General features: G+C 43.1%; 1 protein-coding gene across 2 annotated transcripts in view; it reads left to right on the top strand.

Annotated features, from left to right (window-relative positions):
• The window catches only part of SYMPK (symplekin scaffold protein), a 2,606,756-nt gene that overhangs the window by 2,368,373 nt on the left and 219,808 nt on the right, over window positions 1–18,575 (top strand). For both annotated transcript variants that reach the window (XM_044062505.1, XM_044062497.1), the window contains one exon: window positions 4,023–4,112. In XM_044062505.1, coding sequence (XP_043918440.1) covers window positions 4,023–4,112 — 90 coding nt within the window. The remainder of the gene's footprint in view (window positions 1–4,022; window positions 4,113–18,575) is intronic.

Genomic DNA, 18,575 nt, shown 5'->3' with positions numbered 1-18,575 from the left:
TCCCCCCCCTGCCTCTGCTCTCCAAAGTTCTACTAAAAGTCAGACAGGACAAACCAAAAATGATTCTGATTGCTCCAGACTGGCCTCGCCAACACTGGTACCCACTCCTGCGCAGTGTGTCACTCCTTCCAACGTGGCACCTTCCACAGACACCTTACCTACTGTCTCAGCAGAACTATCAAATTCTGCACACTCAGCTCCAAGCTTTGAATCTTGCAGCGTGGCTATTCAACTAATTTCACCCTTGACATCTCTCAGCAAACCTGTGATGGATGTCATTTTGGAGGCTAGGCCTAGTACTAGAAAATCTTATGCTGACAAATGGAAAAGATTCTGTGCCTGGAACCAGTCACAAGGAATAAGCACAGCAATGCCCAATATTCCTCAGATTCTGCAATACTTAACTGAGATGCTTCACAAGGGGCCTATCTTTTTCTTCCATAAAAAGCTCATTACAAAACAGAACCTCCCCTCTTCTCTCATCCTCTGCTAAAGCAGTATCTCAGAAGGGCCAAAAATTTAAGACCTACCAGAAAAACACAAACTCCTGTGTGGCACCTCAATTTTATTTTGGAAAAACTCACTCTACCTCCTTTTGAGCCAGGTGCTACTGCGGACCTAAAATTTCTCTCTTGGAAAACAGCTTTCCTTTTAGCAGTCACTTCAGCTGGAAGGATTTCAGAATTACAGGCTCTTATGGCAGTGGAGCCTTTCATTATTTTTCATCCGCTCAGGGTGGCTCTCGGGACCAATCCATCCTTTATGCCTAAGGTGATGTCCAGTGTGGCTCTTAATCAGACTATTAATCTTCCAACTTTCTTTCCCATTCCACAGAACAAGGGTGAGCGGATTCTGCGTTCATTGGATGTACACAGAGAACTTAGATTCTACTTAAACAGGACAAAATCTCTGAGAAAATCTGAACTACTACTGGTGGCATTTGCTGCAGGGGCAGAGGGAAAGGCTATTTCAAAGCAAGCTATTTCCAAATGGATAAGCCATTGTATTCATTTCTGTTATATGCACCATGGTAAACCTATCCCAAAGGGGATCAGATCTCATTCCACCAGGGCTGCATCTACTTCTGCAGCCTTTCTCAGAGGGGTTCCTACTAGAGACATTCTAGAAGCTGCTACCTGGAGCTCAGTTCATACGTTCACCAAATATTACCATTTACCTCTCTTCTCTAAATCCAGAGCTGGCTATGCCACTGTGGTCCTGCAGGGCCTTATAGCTGCTCCTAATGCTGTATAAATCCATCCTCCCAACCATAGCTTTGGGATTCTACCCAAATGTAATGACTGCAACAGTGAAACACGAAGAACATAGTACAGTTGTGTACACTTACCATAAATGTAGATGTTTGAGTGTATTCACTGTTGCAGTCCTGGTTATCCACCCTCCAGCTCCTTGCTTTTCTCTTACTATACCTGTCCTTTCTTTTGCTATGCTTAAAAGCCTTTTTGGTGTATTTGCTGTTGTTTGGAGGTATATGTTTTGTGTTTTAAATTATATACATTATATCTATATCTATATCTATATATATATATATATATATATATATATATATATATGTATATATATATATATATATATATATATATATATATATTGCTCCCCATTTGGGGGGGGGGCACCTGACATCTGGGGCAAGAAAAACTGATTTAATGGCGTCGGCTGCATGTTTTATACCCCTGATGACCTGACGTCATGGAAGAAGGGACAGCAACCGACGCAGGACCCAAGACTTTGTTAATCAGGCCGACTGAGGGCAACCTGCCAGCAGATTAGCCAAATGTAATGACTGCAACTGTGAATACACTCGAACATCTACATTTATGGTAAGTGTACACAACTGTACTTTATCCCCATGCCACCTGCCTCAGACTCCTTCACAATTGTCTCAGCAGGAGAACCAGATTATGCACCCTTAGCTTCTAACACTGAACCTTGTAGCCTGGCTAATTGCATAAATCTCTCCTTTACCATCCCTCAGTAAACCTGTGATGGATATCATTTTAGAGGCAAGGAGGCCTAGTACTAGAAAATCTTATGCTGAAAAATGGAAAAGATTCTGTGCCTGGAACCAATCTCAAGGGATGAGCACAGCAGCACCCAATTTACCTCATATTTTACAATACTTAACTGAGATGCGTCACAAGGGCCTGTCTTTTTCCTTCATTAAAATCCATGCCTCAGCCATTTCAGCTCATTATAAAACAGAACCTCCCCTCTTCTCTCATCCACTGCTCAAGCAGTTCCTCAGAGGGACCAAAAATTAAGACCACCCAGGAGAGCTCCAACCCCAGCCTGGGACCTTAACTTTGTTTTGAAGAAACTCACTCTACCTCCTTTAGAGCCAGCTGCTGCTGTAGACTTAAAATTTATTTCTTGGAAAACAACTTTCCTTTTAGCAATCACTTCAGCTAGAAGGGTATCTGAATTACAGGCCCTTGTGACAGTGGAGCCTCTCATCATCTTTCATGCAGACAGGGTGTCCCTCAGAACCAATCCGTCCTTCATGCCCAAGGTAGTATCCAGTGTGGCTCTTAATCAGTCCATTCATTTGCCATCCTTCTTTCCCGAGCCACAGAATAAAGGGTAACGGATACTGCATTCCTTAGATGTGCACAGACAACTTAGATTCTATTTGGACAGGACTAAACCTCAAAGGAAATCTGAACAACTGCTGGTGGCATTTGCTGCATGGGCAGAGGGGAAGGCTATTTCAAAGCGAACCATTTCTAAATGGATAAGCCATTGCATTCATTTCTGCCATAAGCACCATGGAAAACCTATCCCCCAGGGGATCAGACCTCACTCCACCAGGGCTGCATCTACCTCTACAGCCTTTGTCAGAGGCGTCCCTATCAGGGACATCCTAGAAGCTGCTACCTGGAGTTCTGTACATACTTTCACCAAGCATTATCATTTGCCAATTTTCTCTAAATCCAGAGCTGGCTTTGCCACTGCAGTCTTGCAGGGCCTTATAGCTGGTCCTAATGCTATCTAAATTCCTCCTCCCAACCATAGCTTTGGGAATCTACCCAAATGTAATGACTGCAACAGTGAAACACTAAGAACATAGTACAGTTGTGTACGCTTAACATAAATGTAGATGTTCGAGTGTATTCACTGTTGCAGTCCTGGTTACCCTCCCTCCAACCCCCCAACTTCTTTTGGCTATACCTCTACTTTCCTTTCTATGCTTAAAAGCCTTTTTGGTGTGTATGATTTTTTTGTTGGAGGTATATCATTGTACTTTTATATTTAATTGCTTCCCATTAGGGGGGCACCTGACATCTGGGGCAAGAAAAACTGATGTAATGGAGTCGGCTGCATGTTTTATACCCCTGACGACCTGACGTCATGGAAGAAAGGACAGCAGCCGAAGCGGGACCCAAGACTTTGTTAATCAGGCCGACTGAGGGCTACCTGCAAGCAGATAACTCAAATGTAATGACTGCAACAGTGAATACACTCGAACATCTACATTTATAGTAAGTGTACACAACTGTACTTTTTATTTAGTTTACATTTGTTGGCCGGGATAGTCCGACTGGATACATGTCCATTTTCAGCGGAGGCCAGGGGAGAAAAGCTCCAAACTTACAAACCGATAAAGACAAGCAAGTTACAGTATATGCACAAACATATTGTATTAACATACAAGTTACAGTCTCACATTTCAAGCCTGTGAAGAATATAGTTTATATTCAGAAATATATACAAATATGTTCGTTTCTCTTATCAAACCTATAGGTGCAGCTTATATACAGAGTATCTGCAAAGATGTTACAGTTTCTCTTTTCAAACCTTTTAGTGTGAGAGGTTAGTCGCTGTTAATAAAAAAAATTGCAGGGATATGGAAGTAGATGAGGCTTTGGTCAGGATTAGAGCAGTGACATAACCAGTGAGTTTTAAAATACTGGGTTAGATTTTTTTTTTAACTGATTATGGAGGTTGAGCACTTTGACTTGTTTTGCATGTGATTTACTTTACTCATGATTTTATGTTTCTAGCAAGCTCACCTGCCTAGTGCGATTATGGCAGCATTGGAAGTCAACACTAAAGAGGATGCTGAGGTTACAGAATCCAAACCAGATGATGAGGTAAGTACTGCCTTCTCTAAAAGTAATCATTGGCATAATAAGTTGAAGGTAACTTATTTCAGACATGTTTTTTCCACTTCATTGAAGTAGTTAAATTCCAAAATGGTGCACATCACTGTAGCTGAAAAGGCTGCCAGAGCAGTTTATTTTCCAGACTGTGTCTGCCCTGGACATTTAGAAATCCTGTAACAAAATTTTCAGGCATTGTCAGCAACTTTTTTTAAGGCGTTCTTTGTTTTCAAGTAACAAGTGTTTCAGTACCATCTACACACTTCTCTCATGACTTTGTGCATGTGCGACTTCAAATATTACACATGATGTAATTGCCACATACAAAAGGTACATGTGAAGTATTAATTTAAAGTGTGTATGTTTTACTAATTCACACCTGCTGCCAGTCATTGAGGTGTCAGATTCTTGATTGCAGGCATGCCGGACAGCAGTTGCCTAAAGCTCAGAATTACAGTAAACTTAAATGTGAGAAAAAGTCTTAAACTAAACAAAGTAAAACAGCTTTTTCCCTTTTTACTGATTCAGTAGTTAACACAGTTAAAATGCTTAATTATGGCAGTCAGTGTCTCAAAATCAGTACTGAGATTGTTAACGTTGAAACCAGTTGCACTGTGTGATTTGCCTTTCAAGCAAGACGTGCAGCTGGTGTAGAAATGGAACATAGTGCTGTCAGCAGTGTAGGCATGCAAGAATTAAGGAGGAGAGTGCTACCAGCATTGCTGTGTCATGTCAGCCCTTCTATTATGAGTCAGTCTTGTGTAAAAGTTTATGATGTTAAGAACTTTGTATACTGTCTTAAAACTTTGCATACTTTATTGTGTGTGAATATTAATTAAACTTGACACCAAAATCTGCCATTTCATACAGTGGGCAGTTTGAGCTATTTCAACCTTTTCAGTGTTCACTAAGGAAACTTACAGAATCATATTCACAAACACTGCAAAATGAACTATGGACTTCATAATTTTTTCTATTAAAAAGCATTTTTCACATTGTCTTCTTATTTTTTCTATTTAAAAACATTTTTTTCAACCACAAATTTATTTCACATTATATAGGGATATATTGCTGTGAGGTCAGTACTGAGGCAATTAAAAACCCGGATAGTTAAAATGTTTACATCAAGGAACATAGTAATATTGATAGAACAACTAATCATAGAAAATACCAATTGTCAGTACACCTTGCTTTTTACTAAAATTGTTTCAGTACTGTTATTGTTTTAATGCAGTAAAAGAGAGAGTTATCAACTATATGTTTCCTCCAGTTGTTCTTCAAGTGGATACTTAAGGCGAGGGGTCCTTTTTCCATTTAAGTGTTATTGCCTTGGCGAGGGGTCCTTTTTCCATTTAAGTGTTATTGCCTTTTTCGGTGCTAGGATTAATAAGCCTAAACTTAATTTTTCGTTCCTGTTCCACTGATTGATTTTGGGATCCCCCAAAAAGTACATATTTCTGATGAGGCTTTCTTTGGCCATAATTCTTGTACTCTTTCCTCCAAGTGAAGTAGTGCTCTTCTTCTCTACTGTGTTCGGTTCTGCTTTTTTTCCATATACATCGGTGTACCTAAAACAATCATTGTTGATAGTTCTCTTTTCTTTCAGATTTCCTTTCCTGTCACTAGTTTCTCTGTCAATCGTTGTTGTTATATCCGACAAACCCAAAGGCCCCTCTGCCTTTAAAAAATGCCAGAACTGTGGCCACAAAATCCCTTTCTTGGAATCGCATCTCTTGAGTGTTTGTTTAGGTGCCGTACATCTTCAGGAAGACTGTAACATTACCACAGCTTTAGCCACAGAGCTCCCATTGAGAGAAAGAATAAATTAATCTTGAAGGGCTTGATCCTGTTAGCTTTTGGGGAAGCCATATCTGCTGAAAAGAGTAAAACTGATATTTCATCCCTGTCTTCATCATCTTCATTATCCTTAGGAAAGACAAAAAAGAGCACCTTGTTGATTCCATCCTCTGCCTTTGAACTGACTCTCAAGAAGCACAAATTCTCAGCTCCACGAACTATATTAGATCCCCAACGGATTCTCCATCAAAAATTTCAATGCCGGAAAATAAGTCCTCTGTACCAACAACTGCTTCAATTCCAAAGCTCAAAACCTTTGGAACAACAAATTCAAATACTGGCTCAGGGCAGACACCCCTGCACTCCTTCTTTGATGCTGACTACCTCAGCACAGTCAGTTCATCTTGATTTGCCAAGGGTTGTTTATTCGCATCACCTTCCCAGGCCTCTATGTGTTCCACCAAAAGTCTCACAGAAGTTGATGTGGAGTAACTGGTGAAAAAATATTCTGTGGGTGAGGGGAATTACAGGACACCCTTCAGTTCTGACCCTTTTGGGTCTCAGAACCGATTCAGCCTTTACCCCTTAACTGTTCCTCCTCTGACCTCCTGTGAGGGTTCGGAGATGTCAGCTCCAAGTCGTCTGCCGCCGACTGTATTGGCTCCGGAGACCTCCTTTCCTTTAGAACCAGTTATTACCGTGAGTTCTTCACTTCTGTTGGATTTGGAGAACTCCCATGGCCGTATCTGTCCTGTTGGCTCTGAGGAGCCAGGGTCAACTCCAATTTTTTCCAGAGCCATCCCTGCACCTTGGAGCTTCTGCATGGCTCAGTTCAGCCCTGGCTTCTCTTCTGACTCGGGGGGGGGGGGGCTGTCTTGTTGGAGCAGGGAGTGACCACAGTCTCTCTTGCTTCTGGGCACCCTTCCCTCTTCCTGGGGCCCAGCCTTTAAGTCAGTGGAGAGGGCCTTGTCCACAGTGGTCTCGCAATTGGCCCCTTCCTCCTGGGAGCATATTTCAGCCTCGCGTTCCATTTTTCCACCAGTTTCTGCACTGGGGTAGTGAGTACCAAATCCGCAAGTCACACTGATTCAGATTCTGTCCTCTTCTGATACCTCCCCAGACTTATCCCCCTGAGGAGGTTCTGCAGAAGAAAAAGTGCAAGAGGGAAGCACTTAGATTCCACACAGGAATCAGTCATGGAAGACACCAATTTTGATGAGGGAGAACTGTCCAATTGGTCACCCCTTGATGATGTCACCTTTGGAGACACCTTAGAGATTTTGAAACAGAGGGATGATTGGAAGTCCCAAAATCCTTCCTCTGAGGAGTTGATGTACCTGCAGGCTTTCGGTACTCGCCTGTCTACCTGTTGGGTGACTCTGCCCACTGATGAGCTCATTCAGTTGATCTCGCAGTGGGTGTGGAAGGCAAAAGACACCATTGAACTTATTCCCAAGAGACCAGACAAAATGTTATCCTCCCCCAAGGATAAACAATTTTGGGCTAAAGGTTTACCCATAGATGACATGGCTGTAGCAGCCACCACCAAAAAGGAACTCACTTTGGAGAGTTCCTGTGTCCATCCACCCAACAAGGAGTTTCAGGCAATGGATAGATTTGGGAAGCGGGTTTACACTTCATCTACCTTCACTTTAAGGTCTTTGAACTTCCTGGCAGATTTTACCAGACTTCAAAGGGGTCTGATCAAGGAGCTTTCAGATACCCTAGCAGGATCTGTTTCTGGGGTAGTCAAGAAAATATGCATCCAGGACTGTACTTCCACCATTTCCACACCTCCAATAATCCTTAACTACTCCTGGAAATGTGTTACTTTTACGTTACTTTTACGTGGAAAGGCCTCAGAAATACCTCACTAAAGGAATCACAGGCCTAAAGCAGATGCCCTACGCTGACCGCCTTAAAAAACTCCAGCTATACTCTGTCGCATATCGTCTACTCAGAGGCGATCTCTGCTTAACATACAAGGCCATGTCAAACCCAGAGCTGTTGGACATGCTACACTTAAAGAAATCCCAATCCCTCAGTGCTACACGCTCCAGGGATCTAAACCTTGTCATCACAATAAACAAAACATGCTGGAGGGATAGGTTCCTGACCCAGAGACTCCCCAGACTCTGGAATAGATTGCCCATACATGTCAAGCAGAGTGCCTCTTTGGACCTCTTCAAGAGGAACCTTGACGATTGGATGGGAGAAAGGAAATTCACCCCAGGGATCACGTCAGTCGCCCTGCTAGACAGGGGTCCAGGAAAGTAAATAATGTGGGAAGAAATAGCCAGGGAATTGTTATGGCTAGGCTTGTATAGGCCCTAGGGCTGATAGCCTAGTACCAACCTATGAACTTGGTCAAGAAGGGGTATAAAATACTTATTTGGGCATCTACAACCAAACATATGGAACTTTCTCAACATAATCACTTCTTTAATGCTCAATACATTTGCAGCCATTCTTTATGTAGCACTATCTTTCCCAGCTTCTTCTCCCACTCTTCCTAAAAATTTTTTATCTGCCGTGTCTCTGATTTCTTTTATTACTTTATAGATTCTTGACGGTGCTTTTTGGGTGTCCATTCTTGTTTGAAGTCCAACAAATAATTTTCCCATTTCATTCATTCTGTTCTATCTACGTCTTTCACTGCTTTGATTTTATACGTTTGTTTTATACTGTTCTCCTGCTGTCTGTTGTTTCTCTCATGCTTTCTCCACTCTATCCTCAGACCTGTCTCTTTTAACACTCTCCTCATTACTTCCTTTAAACCTGTCTTTGTCTCATTCTACTAGCTTCACCTTCTCTTTTTCTCTGTCTTCCCAGCACACTCGGATAACTCTGCAGTCTGCAGCTACCTCCCCACCCTTAGAGTCTAAGAAGGAATCAGTACTGCAAAACTAAAACAAGGATGTACCTTTTGAACCTGAAGAGCAGGGTCTGTCCACCCAGGCTTTTTAAAAGTATGTGTTGTGATAGCGCAACTTTAATATTACCAGTGTAACTTAGTAGTTCTCAGCATGCTAATAATAGTGACTGTTTGAGTCTTGTGTCCTCTGCTCCCAGCTTGTGTGGTAATCCTGTCTATTAGACAGTATACACTTAACTCAGATCCTTCCTGTGATCTGTGATTAAAATAACGCTTGAGCAAGTCCTTTCAGTGTTGTTTGGCTTAATTTTGTATCACTTGAGCCCCACCTGTTTATTTCCATCTCTATAGTGTCCACTTCATTGCTAATGTATCTCCCTGCTCTAATCTGTGCACAAACTAGCTACTAATAAGCAAGTCAATGTGAAGACACACTCTCAACCATAATAAACTTTGCTTTTTCATCTCTCCTTCACTTTACATGTGGCGTTTGTATTATTACTCACCCCTTTGAGGTCTTCACTGATAGTTTTCCACTGCTTGCCTTTCTGGTTTTGACTGGCTTCTGCCCGCTCCATTCGCCCTGTGGGCTCACTCCACTCCCCTCCCTGTCCACAATTCCCTCCCACCCCCAGTGGTTCTACCTTTATACTCCCCTATCTCCTCCCACACCCATTTTCATCCAATCAACCCCCCCACCCAGCATTCTAATCCTCTCAGATTTACTAACCTCTCCCTTACTCAAACACACTATACTCCCCACCTCCAGTAATCACTAAGAAGTATCCCTCCCTCACCCACTTACTTCCTGCTCTCCAGCTATTCTCCCCAACTCTCTCTCATTATTCCCACTGCCCACACTCCTACCTCAGCCTACTAATCTCTACACCCCATCTCACATTTACTTCTACACATCTCTCATTCTACATCATGCTCCATCTCCCCACCTGATGTTCTTCGTTCCACATTGCTGCAGTCCTTACTATTGGGTAGTCCACTGTCCAGTCGGCCCGAATACCAGAGTATAAGGCTTACGTCGGTCAGGGCGCATTAGACTGACGTCAGTACGTCAGGGTACTAATGCGCATGACCGACGTCATATCCTCAGTCTTTTTTTGCCGCATGGTCCGATGCAGAAGCAGTTTTGCGAGTGCAGGTTGGCGTTCTGAAATATTTCCGAAACCGGAGTTTCAGACCGAAACAGAGTTGGCTAAGTACCCCGTTGGGGAACATTTTGTTTTTTTCTTGCCTCAGTATTTAACCGGATGTCAGAAAAAGTGAATAACTGTATTTCTTGTGGGAAACAGATACCTCATAGGGATTACCATACCTTGTGTATTCCTTGTTTAGGGCCTGAGCACGACGTTGTTGGTTGCCGCTCTTGTGCTAGGTTTAACAAACGCACTATTAAGAGGAGGTTAGACTGTGCCAGGTTAGTGTTTGGGAAGCGTTGCAATTATAAAATGCCGTCGGATACTCCGACGCCCGCTTCGTCCAAGAAGCGCAAGGACAAAACAGCCAAGCCTAGGGTTGATGAACCGGCAGTCCCGGACGTCGGTTCTTTAGAAGGCTCAGTGGAGCCAGAGGTTTTGCCAGGAGTTTCCATGGAGTCTCAGGCAGAAACTTTACTGTTACAGGATGTGCCTTCTCAGGAGGTAGGCCAGGCTGAGGGGGCTTCTCAGGTAACTGTTCTTCCCTCTCTTCCCAAGGTAGTTAGAGCCTCTCCTTCTGTTGCCAAAACTTCTTTGAGAGGTAGGCCGAGTTCAGCTTCAGTGGGGGCTTCTCCTAGCATTTCGGGTTCTGTACCTAAGAAACATATGCTTAAAATGGCAGAAGATTTGATTACTATGATTAGAGGTTCTATGCCCCCTCCTGATAAGAGGCCTAGGGTGGAACCGGAGTTTGATAGTTTTGAACAGTGTTCAGAGGCTTCAGAGTCTTCTGCGGAAGACTTGCAGGAGTATCCTACTTATTCTGATTCTGATGTGGATGATTCCACTCCTACAGCTTCTCCTCCTGAGGATTTCTCATTTTCAGAGACTCTGCATTCCATGAGGGAGCACTTTAAATGGGAAGGCCAGGATTACTCTGATTCCAGGAAAAGGCTTAGGGAATTCTTGTTTTTACCCCAGCATAGGCCCTTAGCTATTCCTCCTGTGTTGAATGTGGTGGAAGATGTTTTTGCAGAGGCTTCCTGAACCCTGACTCTTTGCCTCCTGCTCCTGTTAAACCTGATAGGTATTATAGGGTGCCAAGCTCATAAGTATTTGTTTAAGAGTCCTAGGGCGGACCCAGAAACTGTTTCTCAGGGGCCTAAAGGTGTTAAGGCTTCTGTGGTTAAAAATCCTGTTCCCACTGATAAAGAGGCAAGGGCTTTGGATAGGTGGGGAAAGAAAGTGTATACTTCTTCCACTCTAGCCATGAGAGCGTTGAATTGTCAGTTTCACATGCTAAAATATCAGAATTATCTCCTTTCACAATTGAAATCTAAGGTGGATGCTTTGGCGGAAGGTATTGAGTGTAAAGAGTTGCTGGATTTGGTTCATGTGTCTGAACAAGTGGGTAAGCATTCTTTGCAATGTGGTTTTGATGCTGTACAGGCCTCCTCGAGGGTGGCTGCCACTAGTTCTGTTCTTCGCAGGCATGCCTGGTTGAGGGATCAGAATTTAGCTGAGCATGTTAAGACAAGGATTTTGGATGCTCCTTTACAGTCTGATGTGTTGTTTGGATCGCCTGTGGAAGCAGTTTTAAAGAAAATGGAGGACAAAGCTAAGTCTATGCAAACTGTTAAAGATTTTTGCAGGTGCAGCCACCAAGTTTAGTAGAAATTGGCCTGCTAAGGGGTGGACATATCCTGCTTATGATTCCCAGTCTAGGGGTAGGTCTAGACGTGGTAGGGGCAGGGCTCAAGGTTCTTTTAGGCCTAGAACAGGGAGTTCACCTGCTCAGACTTCTGGTGAGGGCAGGGGTCAGTCCTTTCGTAAACAGACCCAATGACCTGTCTTTTCAGCTGCCAGTAGATTCTCGTCTGGCAGCTCCTTTGGGAGGAAGACTGTCTCTTTTCAAAGAAAATTGGGATTTAATTACTCAAGACAAATGGGTGTTGGATATCATTCACCACGGTTACAGATTTTATTTCCATACAATGCCCCTTTCAAAGGCATGCCAGACGTTCCTCCTCCACAAAGAAAAGAGGCTCACAAGCAAGTTTCTCAGTTACTCCAGATGGGGCCATTCAGCCAGTCCCTGTATCAGAAAGGGGCCTAGGATTTTATTCCGCCTGTTCCTAGTACCAAAGAAGGGGAACACGTGGAGACCAATTTTGGATTTATCTCTCCTCAACACTTTTCTGGACATTCCCAAGTTCAAGATGTTGACGTTACAACAGCTTTTACCTCTGCTGGGCAAAGATCACTGGATGGTAACTTTAGATCTCAAGGAAGCTTACCTTCATGTGCCTATAAGGCTAAGTTGCAGGAAGTATCTGCGGTTTCGAGCTGGAAATTCTCATTATCAGTTCTCTGCATTGCCCTTTGGCTTATCTACTGCCCAGAGTATTCACAAAGGTTCTGGCTCCAGTGATAGCTTACTTCAGGCTTCAAGGAATTCAAATCTATCCTTACTTGGACGACTGCCTGATTCTGGCTCAAGGAAAGGAAGACCTTCTACAGCATCTGGAATATGTTATAGCAGTGCTAAGATGCCTAGGGTATTCTGTGAACGAAATAAAGTCCAGTCTAGTACCCTCTCAAGACATGTGCTTTCTGGGTGTGAGACTGAATACAGCAGCCCAGATGGCCTTTTTAACCCCGGACAAACAAAAGAGTCTATCACTTTACTTCCATCAACTATCTCATCAGTCCGTGCTGACTGCAAGGACAGTCCTTCAAGCATTAGGGTTCATGGCATCTTGTATTCTGGTGCTTCCCAATGCCAAACTGCATATGAGGAAGCTACAATGGTATCTCAAAAATGTATGGACACAGCACTGCCAGGATTTGGACACTGTCATTCAAATAATACCTTGCCTTCAAAAAGAATTTTTGTGGTGGGCTCAGGAATGTCACCTAAACAAGGGACTCTCTGTGACCCGGCCAGAGGCGAGTCAGATTTTAACGACAGATGCCTCGGACATTGCTTGGGGAGCTCATCTAAATGGAAAGTGGATACAAGACAAGTGGCCTGCCAGACTACAGCATCTACATATCAACATGAAGGAGATGTTAGCAGTCCAGTTTGCATTAATGGCTTTCAAGGAGTTACTTCTTCCAGGGCAGGTGTTGATTCTAACAGACAACACAACTGTCATGTGGTACATCAACAAGCAAGGGGAACACATTCTTATCCTCTATGCAGGCAAGCAATGATTTTATGGGAGACTGCGCTAAGCTTGCAACTTACTCTTCAGGCAAGGTTTCTGCCAGGAGCACAGAACTCCTTAGCAGATGTGTTAAGCAGACAAATCATGGATCCCCACGAGTGGAAACTGGATCTTCATGTATTTCAGAGATTGACAGTGTCATGGGGAACTCCAGACATAGATCTGTTCGCTTCTCCACTAAACCACCAGCTGCCAAAGTATTGCACAAAGGGGTTTCATCACACGGCTTGGAAAGTGGATGCTCTGTCTTTCAGTTGGAAAAACCTTCATGTGTATGCCTTTCCACCTCTACCTCTTCTTCCAAAGGTACTATTAAAGGTCAGACAAGACAGGCCAAGAATGATTTTGATAGCTCCAGATTGGCCTCGGCAACACTGGTACCCACTACTACGGAGTCTGGTAAAGAAGCCTCCATGGCCTTTACCTCTGATTCCTCATCTGTTATCTCAGAAGGACGGTCATCTGCTCAATGTCAAGCTTCACTCTCTTCATCTAACAGCCTGGCATATTCTGTGTTGAGACACAGCAGGTCTCAACTTCCTCAACAAGTTTTAAATGTGATTATGGAAGCTAGAAGACCTAGTACAAGGAAAGTGTACGCAGAAAAATGGAAGAGATTTTTATTTTGGAGTGCAGCAAAGAATTTGGAGATTTCTGAGCCTAATTTGAGTGTGGCTCTTCAATATCTTACTGAGTTATTGGACAAAGGTTTGTCCTTCTCTTCCATTAAGATTCATGCTGCAGCAATTTCAGCTCACTATGATTGTGATCCACCATTGTTTTCGCATCCTTTGTTCAAGCAGTTTCTTAGAGGGGCAAAGAATATAAGACCCCCGTAGAGCTCCTACTCCTGCTTGGGATCTCAATTTTGTGTTGGAAAAACTTACTCTACAACCTTTTGAGCCTGCGGCTACTGCTGAATTGAAATACTTGTCATGGAAGACTGCTTTTCTGTTGGCTATTACTTCTGCAAGAAGGGTGTCTGAGTTGCAGGCCCTTATGGCAGTAGAGCCCTTTTGATTTTCCATAAGGATAGGGTATCATTACGTACTAATCCTTCCTTTATGCCTAAGGTGGTTTCTAGTGTGGCTTTAAACCAAACTATTCATTTGCCTACTTTTTATGCAGACCCCCAAAATAAAGGGAAAAGATTTTGCACACTTTAGATGTACACAGGCAATTGCGTTATTATTTAAGCAGGACTAAGGATTTCAGGCAGTCTCAGCAGTTGTTTGTTTCTTTTGCTTTGAGTTCACAGGGCAAGCCTGTGTCAAAACAAACTATTTCTAGGTGGATTGGCTTTTGCATTGCATTTTGTTATTCCCATCATGGCAAGGAGATTCCAGCTGGGATTAGGCCTCATTCCACTAGGGCTACTGCCACTTCAACAGCATTTCTAAGGGGTGGCAACTAAGGATATTTTGGAAGCAGCTACTTGGAGTTCAGTGCATACTTTCTCTAAGCATTATCACCTTCCTATCTACTCTAAGTCTAGGGCTGGTTTTGCCACAGCTGTTTTGCAAGGCATGTTGTCAGCTCCTACTTCTTTATGATTTGCCAGCCTCCCTTACCTCTGCTTTGGGATTCTACCCAATAGTAAGGACTGCAGCAATGTGGAACGAAGAACATAGTACAGTTTTGTACCTACCATAAATGTAGATGTTCGAGGATCCACATTGCTGCAGTCCAATTTACCCTCCCTCCTTCCCCTCTGTGTTTAGGGGTGGTTGTGTAGGTGAGGTTATATGCTGATATTTTTGTATATATCTTTTTGTATATATTGTACATATGTTTGGTGCAGGTATTTTGGGCCTTGTCTTTTTAGGGTCTTCTGACATCTGGGGCAAGAAAAGACTGAGGATATGACGTCGGTCATGCGCATTAGTACCCTGACGTACTGACGTCAGTCTAATGCGCCCTGACCGACGTAAGCCTTATACTCTGGTATTCGGGCCGACTGGACAGCGGACTACCCAATAGTAAGGACTGCAGCAATGTGGATCCTCGAACATCTACATTTATGGTAGGTACAAAACTGTACTTTTTCTGACTTCACCCTTCCTCATATCCCTCCTTTGCCCCCTTCTGTACCTTACTAGCTCCGCTACAATCATCCCTCACTCCTTCTCCTCCATATCCCATGAGCTATACCCTCTAAATGCAACGCTCTTCTATAAATTTAAGTTCCCTCCAGTACACCTCTCCGCTAACCCATTTCACTTCTATGGCAACAGTTGACCGTCCGCAACTACACTCCTAACTTACCTGCCCCATTGAACCTGATCACCCATCTTTTACATCTAGTCTCTCTCTCTCTATTTTTGGTGACATCCATTTCAGTTCTGGTCCCAATATCTTCACCAGCATTTTCTCTTCTACATCACCACCATCATCCTCCCCCAAAACCATCCAATCAATACCCAAAGTATTTGTAATAAAATACCCAACTTACATGCCTGGTTGTCACATAACCATCCCGACATATTAACTGTCTCAGAAACATGGCTCAAACCTCATATCAACGATACTGAAATACTTCCCCCTGACTACCAAATCATACGGAATGACAGACCTAATAAGAAAGGAGGAGGAGTAGCCATAATTTACTCCCCTTCTCTCTAACAGTCATTCCATGCACTAACCACATTCCTTAATTCTCTCCAGCTGAATTATCCATAGCTTTCCAAAAAATCAACAAACATAAATCTTTATGTGTAGCTGCCATCTACATTCCCCCCCCCCGGTGGTAACATTCCCATCCTTGAAGACATTCTGTCATGGTTCTCTTCCAATATCAGAAAGGAAACATTCATCCTTGGCGATGTAAACATCAGCTGGGCCACCATCTCCTCACAATCTCCATACCAAACCAATTCATCTCTTTATCTTATACCAGCTAAAAAAAAAAAACTACCCTACCAGACCCAGTAAAGACAGCTCCTCTGGCACTACACTAGATTGGATCCTAGCAACTCATCCCAATCTAATCTCACAGAGTGTAATTATACATGAGCCTCTTAGTGACCACCTACCAGCCTATGCCCTCTGGTGTGCCTCCTCTGTCCAAGTTCAAGGTCCACACATTCATACTCATAATCTCACCAACTTCAATCCACAGACATTTTCCGACTTCTGAAAAAAATGAATTTGGCCCCCTTAAAGACTCGGCCTCTGGATAGTGCAACTAATTACTTCAACAAAACCTTCATAGACTTACTAAACAGCCTAGCCCCTCAAGAATAAAAGCCAAAACCATTTCCTGGCTATCTAAAGAAACCAGAAAACGAATGCACCTCAGAGACAAATGTTGGAAGCAATACCAAAAAAACTAAGTTAATAAACTTTCTAATCGAATTCAAACAACCCTTTAACTCAGTGAAGAAACTAATAACTAAAGACTGTAAGACTTGTAACTCCAATCAGAACATAATTCTAACTCCAAAAAGTTCTGGAATTGCATTTCCTCCCTTCTAAACCCTGGTAGAAAACACAATCCATGCCCTAACCCAAACTCCCCAGACCATGAAACTGCATCTAGTTTCAACATCTTTTTTTGCTGACTGCATAGCCAAACTAACCTCAGATTTTCCCATCTTCTCTCTCAAAGTCCCCCATCCACTGCTTTTCTCTCTAACACTCCACCTTTTAGTCTTAACCCTATCCCCACCATCAGCATAAAAAAAAAAAAAATCCTCCTTAAACTAAAGCCTTGCTCCTTCTTCTTCTTTTGGCTTTTTCCCGGTTAGGGGTCGCCAGAGCGGATCACCTTGTCCGCACATTGAATGGCAGTGGAGTTGTACGGTGTCGAGTTGCCAGCCCGGCGCCCAACCTTCCACAGAAGGCACACTCACACGCACACCTAGGGCCAATTTAGAGTGTCCAATCCACCTGCAGCATGTCTTTGGGATGTAGGAGGAAACCGGAGCACCCGGAGGAAACCCACGCGACCACAGGGAGGACATGCAGACTCCGCACAGAAGGCACCCCAGCCGAGGATCGAACCGGAGAACCTCTTGCTGTGAGGCGGCAATGCTAACCACTGCACCACCGTGGCCGCCCAAACTAAAGCCTTGCTCCTATGCTTCTGATAATCTGCCTCCATCCTTCCTTAAAATAGCTGCAGACAGCATTGTCCTCCCCATTTCCATTCTTATCAACAGGTCCATTTAAAAAGCCTATGTCCTCTCATTCTGGAAGAAAGCTTTTGTCACCCTCTCCACAAAGGCAACAGTAACACAGACATTACTTTCGTCCTATAGCTATTCCGTCACCTCTTTCTAAAATCCTTGAAAAATGTATTCATCACCAACTCTTGCCATACCTGACACACAATCATCTTCTTACCCCAACACAACTTGGTTTCAGGCCTGGCCACAGCACTACTGCTGCTCTTCTGTTCTTCCTTGACACCATTAATCATGTTCACAATTCTGGGAAAATCATATCCACCCTTTACTTAGATCTCTCCAAAGCCTTTGACACTGTCTCGCATCCTCTTCTCTTATCTCAACTTTCCTCACTCAATTTCTTTTCTTCCTCCATAGCCTGGTTTACAAGCTCTCTCTCCAATAGACAACAAGCTATTAAATGGAAAAATTCCACTTCATCCTTTCTCAGCAGTCCCTTCGGCACCTTACTTTTCAATATTTTCATTAATAACTTTCACAAATCCATAGATAATGCTACACTGATCCAGTATGCTGATGATTCCACAATCATCTGTACAGCAAAGCCTCCCTCTGAACTCCTTCAAAAAACCCAAACAGCCTTCTCCAGTACTGAAACTTGGATGCTAAACAACCATCTCGCTCTCAGTGCTAACAAAATAAAAATCATGATCTTCTCTCCTTCGAGAAATTTCACCATAGACAAAAGCTCCTTTAAAATAAAAAGCCATAATAACACTCTAATCGATATTGTACCTCACACCAAACTTCTTGGAGTCACCATTGATGAACATTTAAAATGCGATATCCACATCCAAAATAATATTAAAAAAAAACACCAAAAACTAGGTCTGCTGTATAGACAAAATCGCTATCTAACCACTTTTACCATATGTACTCTAGCCTCCTCCTCCCTGCTTCCCTCTCTTATGTATGGTGCCCTCTCTACTTATCTCCAATGTAGCGTAAAAAACAAACTGAAAGCCCTCTATAACAATGCCTGTAAATTTGTTACAGGGTCCAAATACTCCACCCATCACTGCCATTCCCTAAACTGGCTTGAGCTTCCTAATTACCTGAAATTCATACAACTCACCACTGCTCACAAACTTGTATTCCAACCCACCATCTGCCCTTCTTTTTCATCTGTCTTAACCCCTTACCTCCCCAGTCATACTGTTAGATCTGAAAACCAAAACCTCCTTAAAATCTATAAAGCCTTTCACCCTCCTAGC

This window comes from Protopterus annectens, chromosome 1.part0 (assembly GCF_019279795.1).
Source record: "Protopterus annectens isolate FY-2018-M chromosome 1.part0, PAN1.0, whole genome shotgun sequence".
Classification (NCBI taxonomy): Eukaryota; Metazoa; Chordata; order Ceratodontiformes; family Protopteridae; genus Protopterus; species Protopterus annectens.
This window is presented reverse-complemented; position numbering and strand designations above follow the sequence as displayed.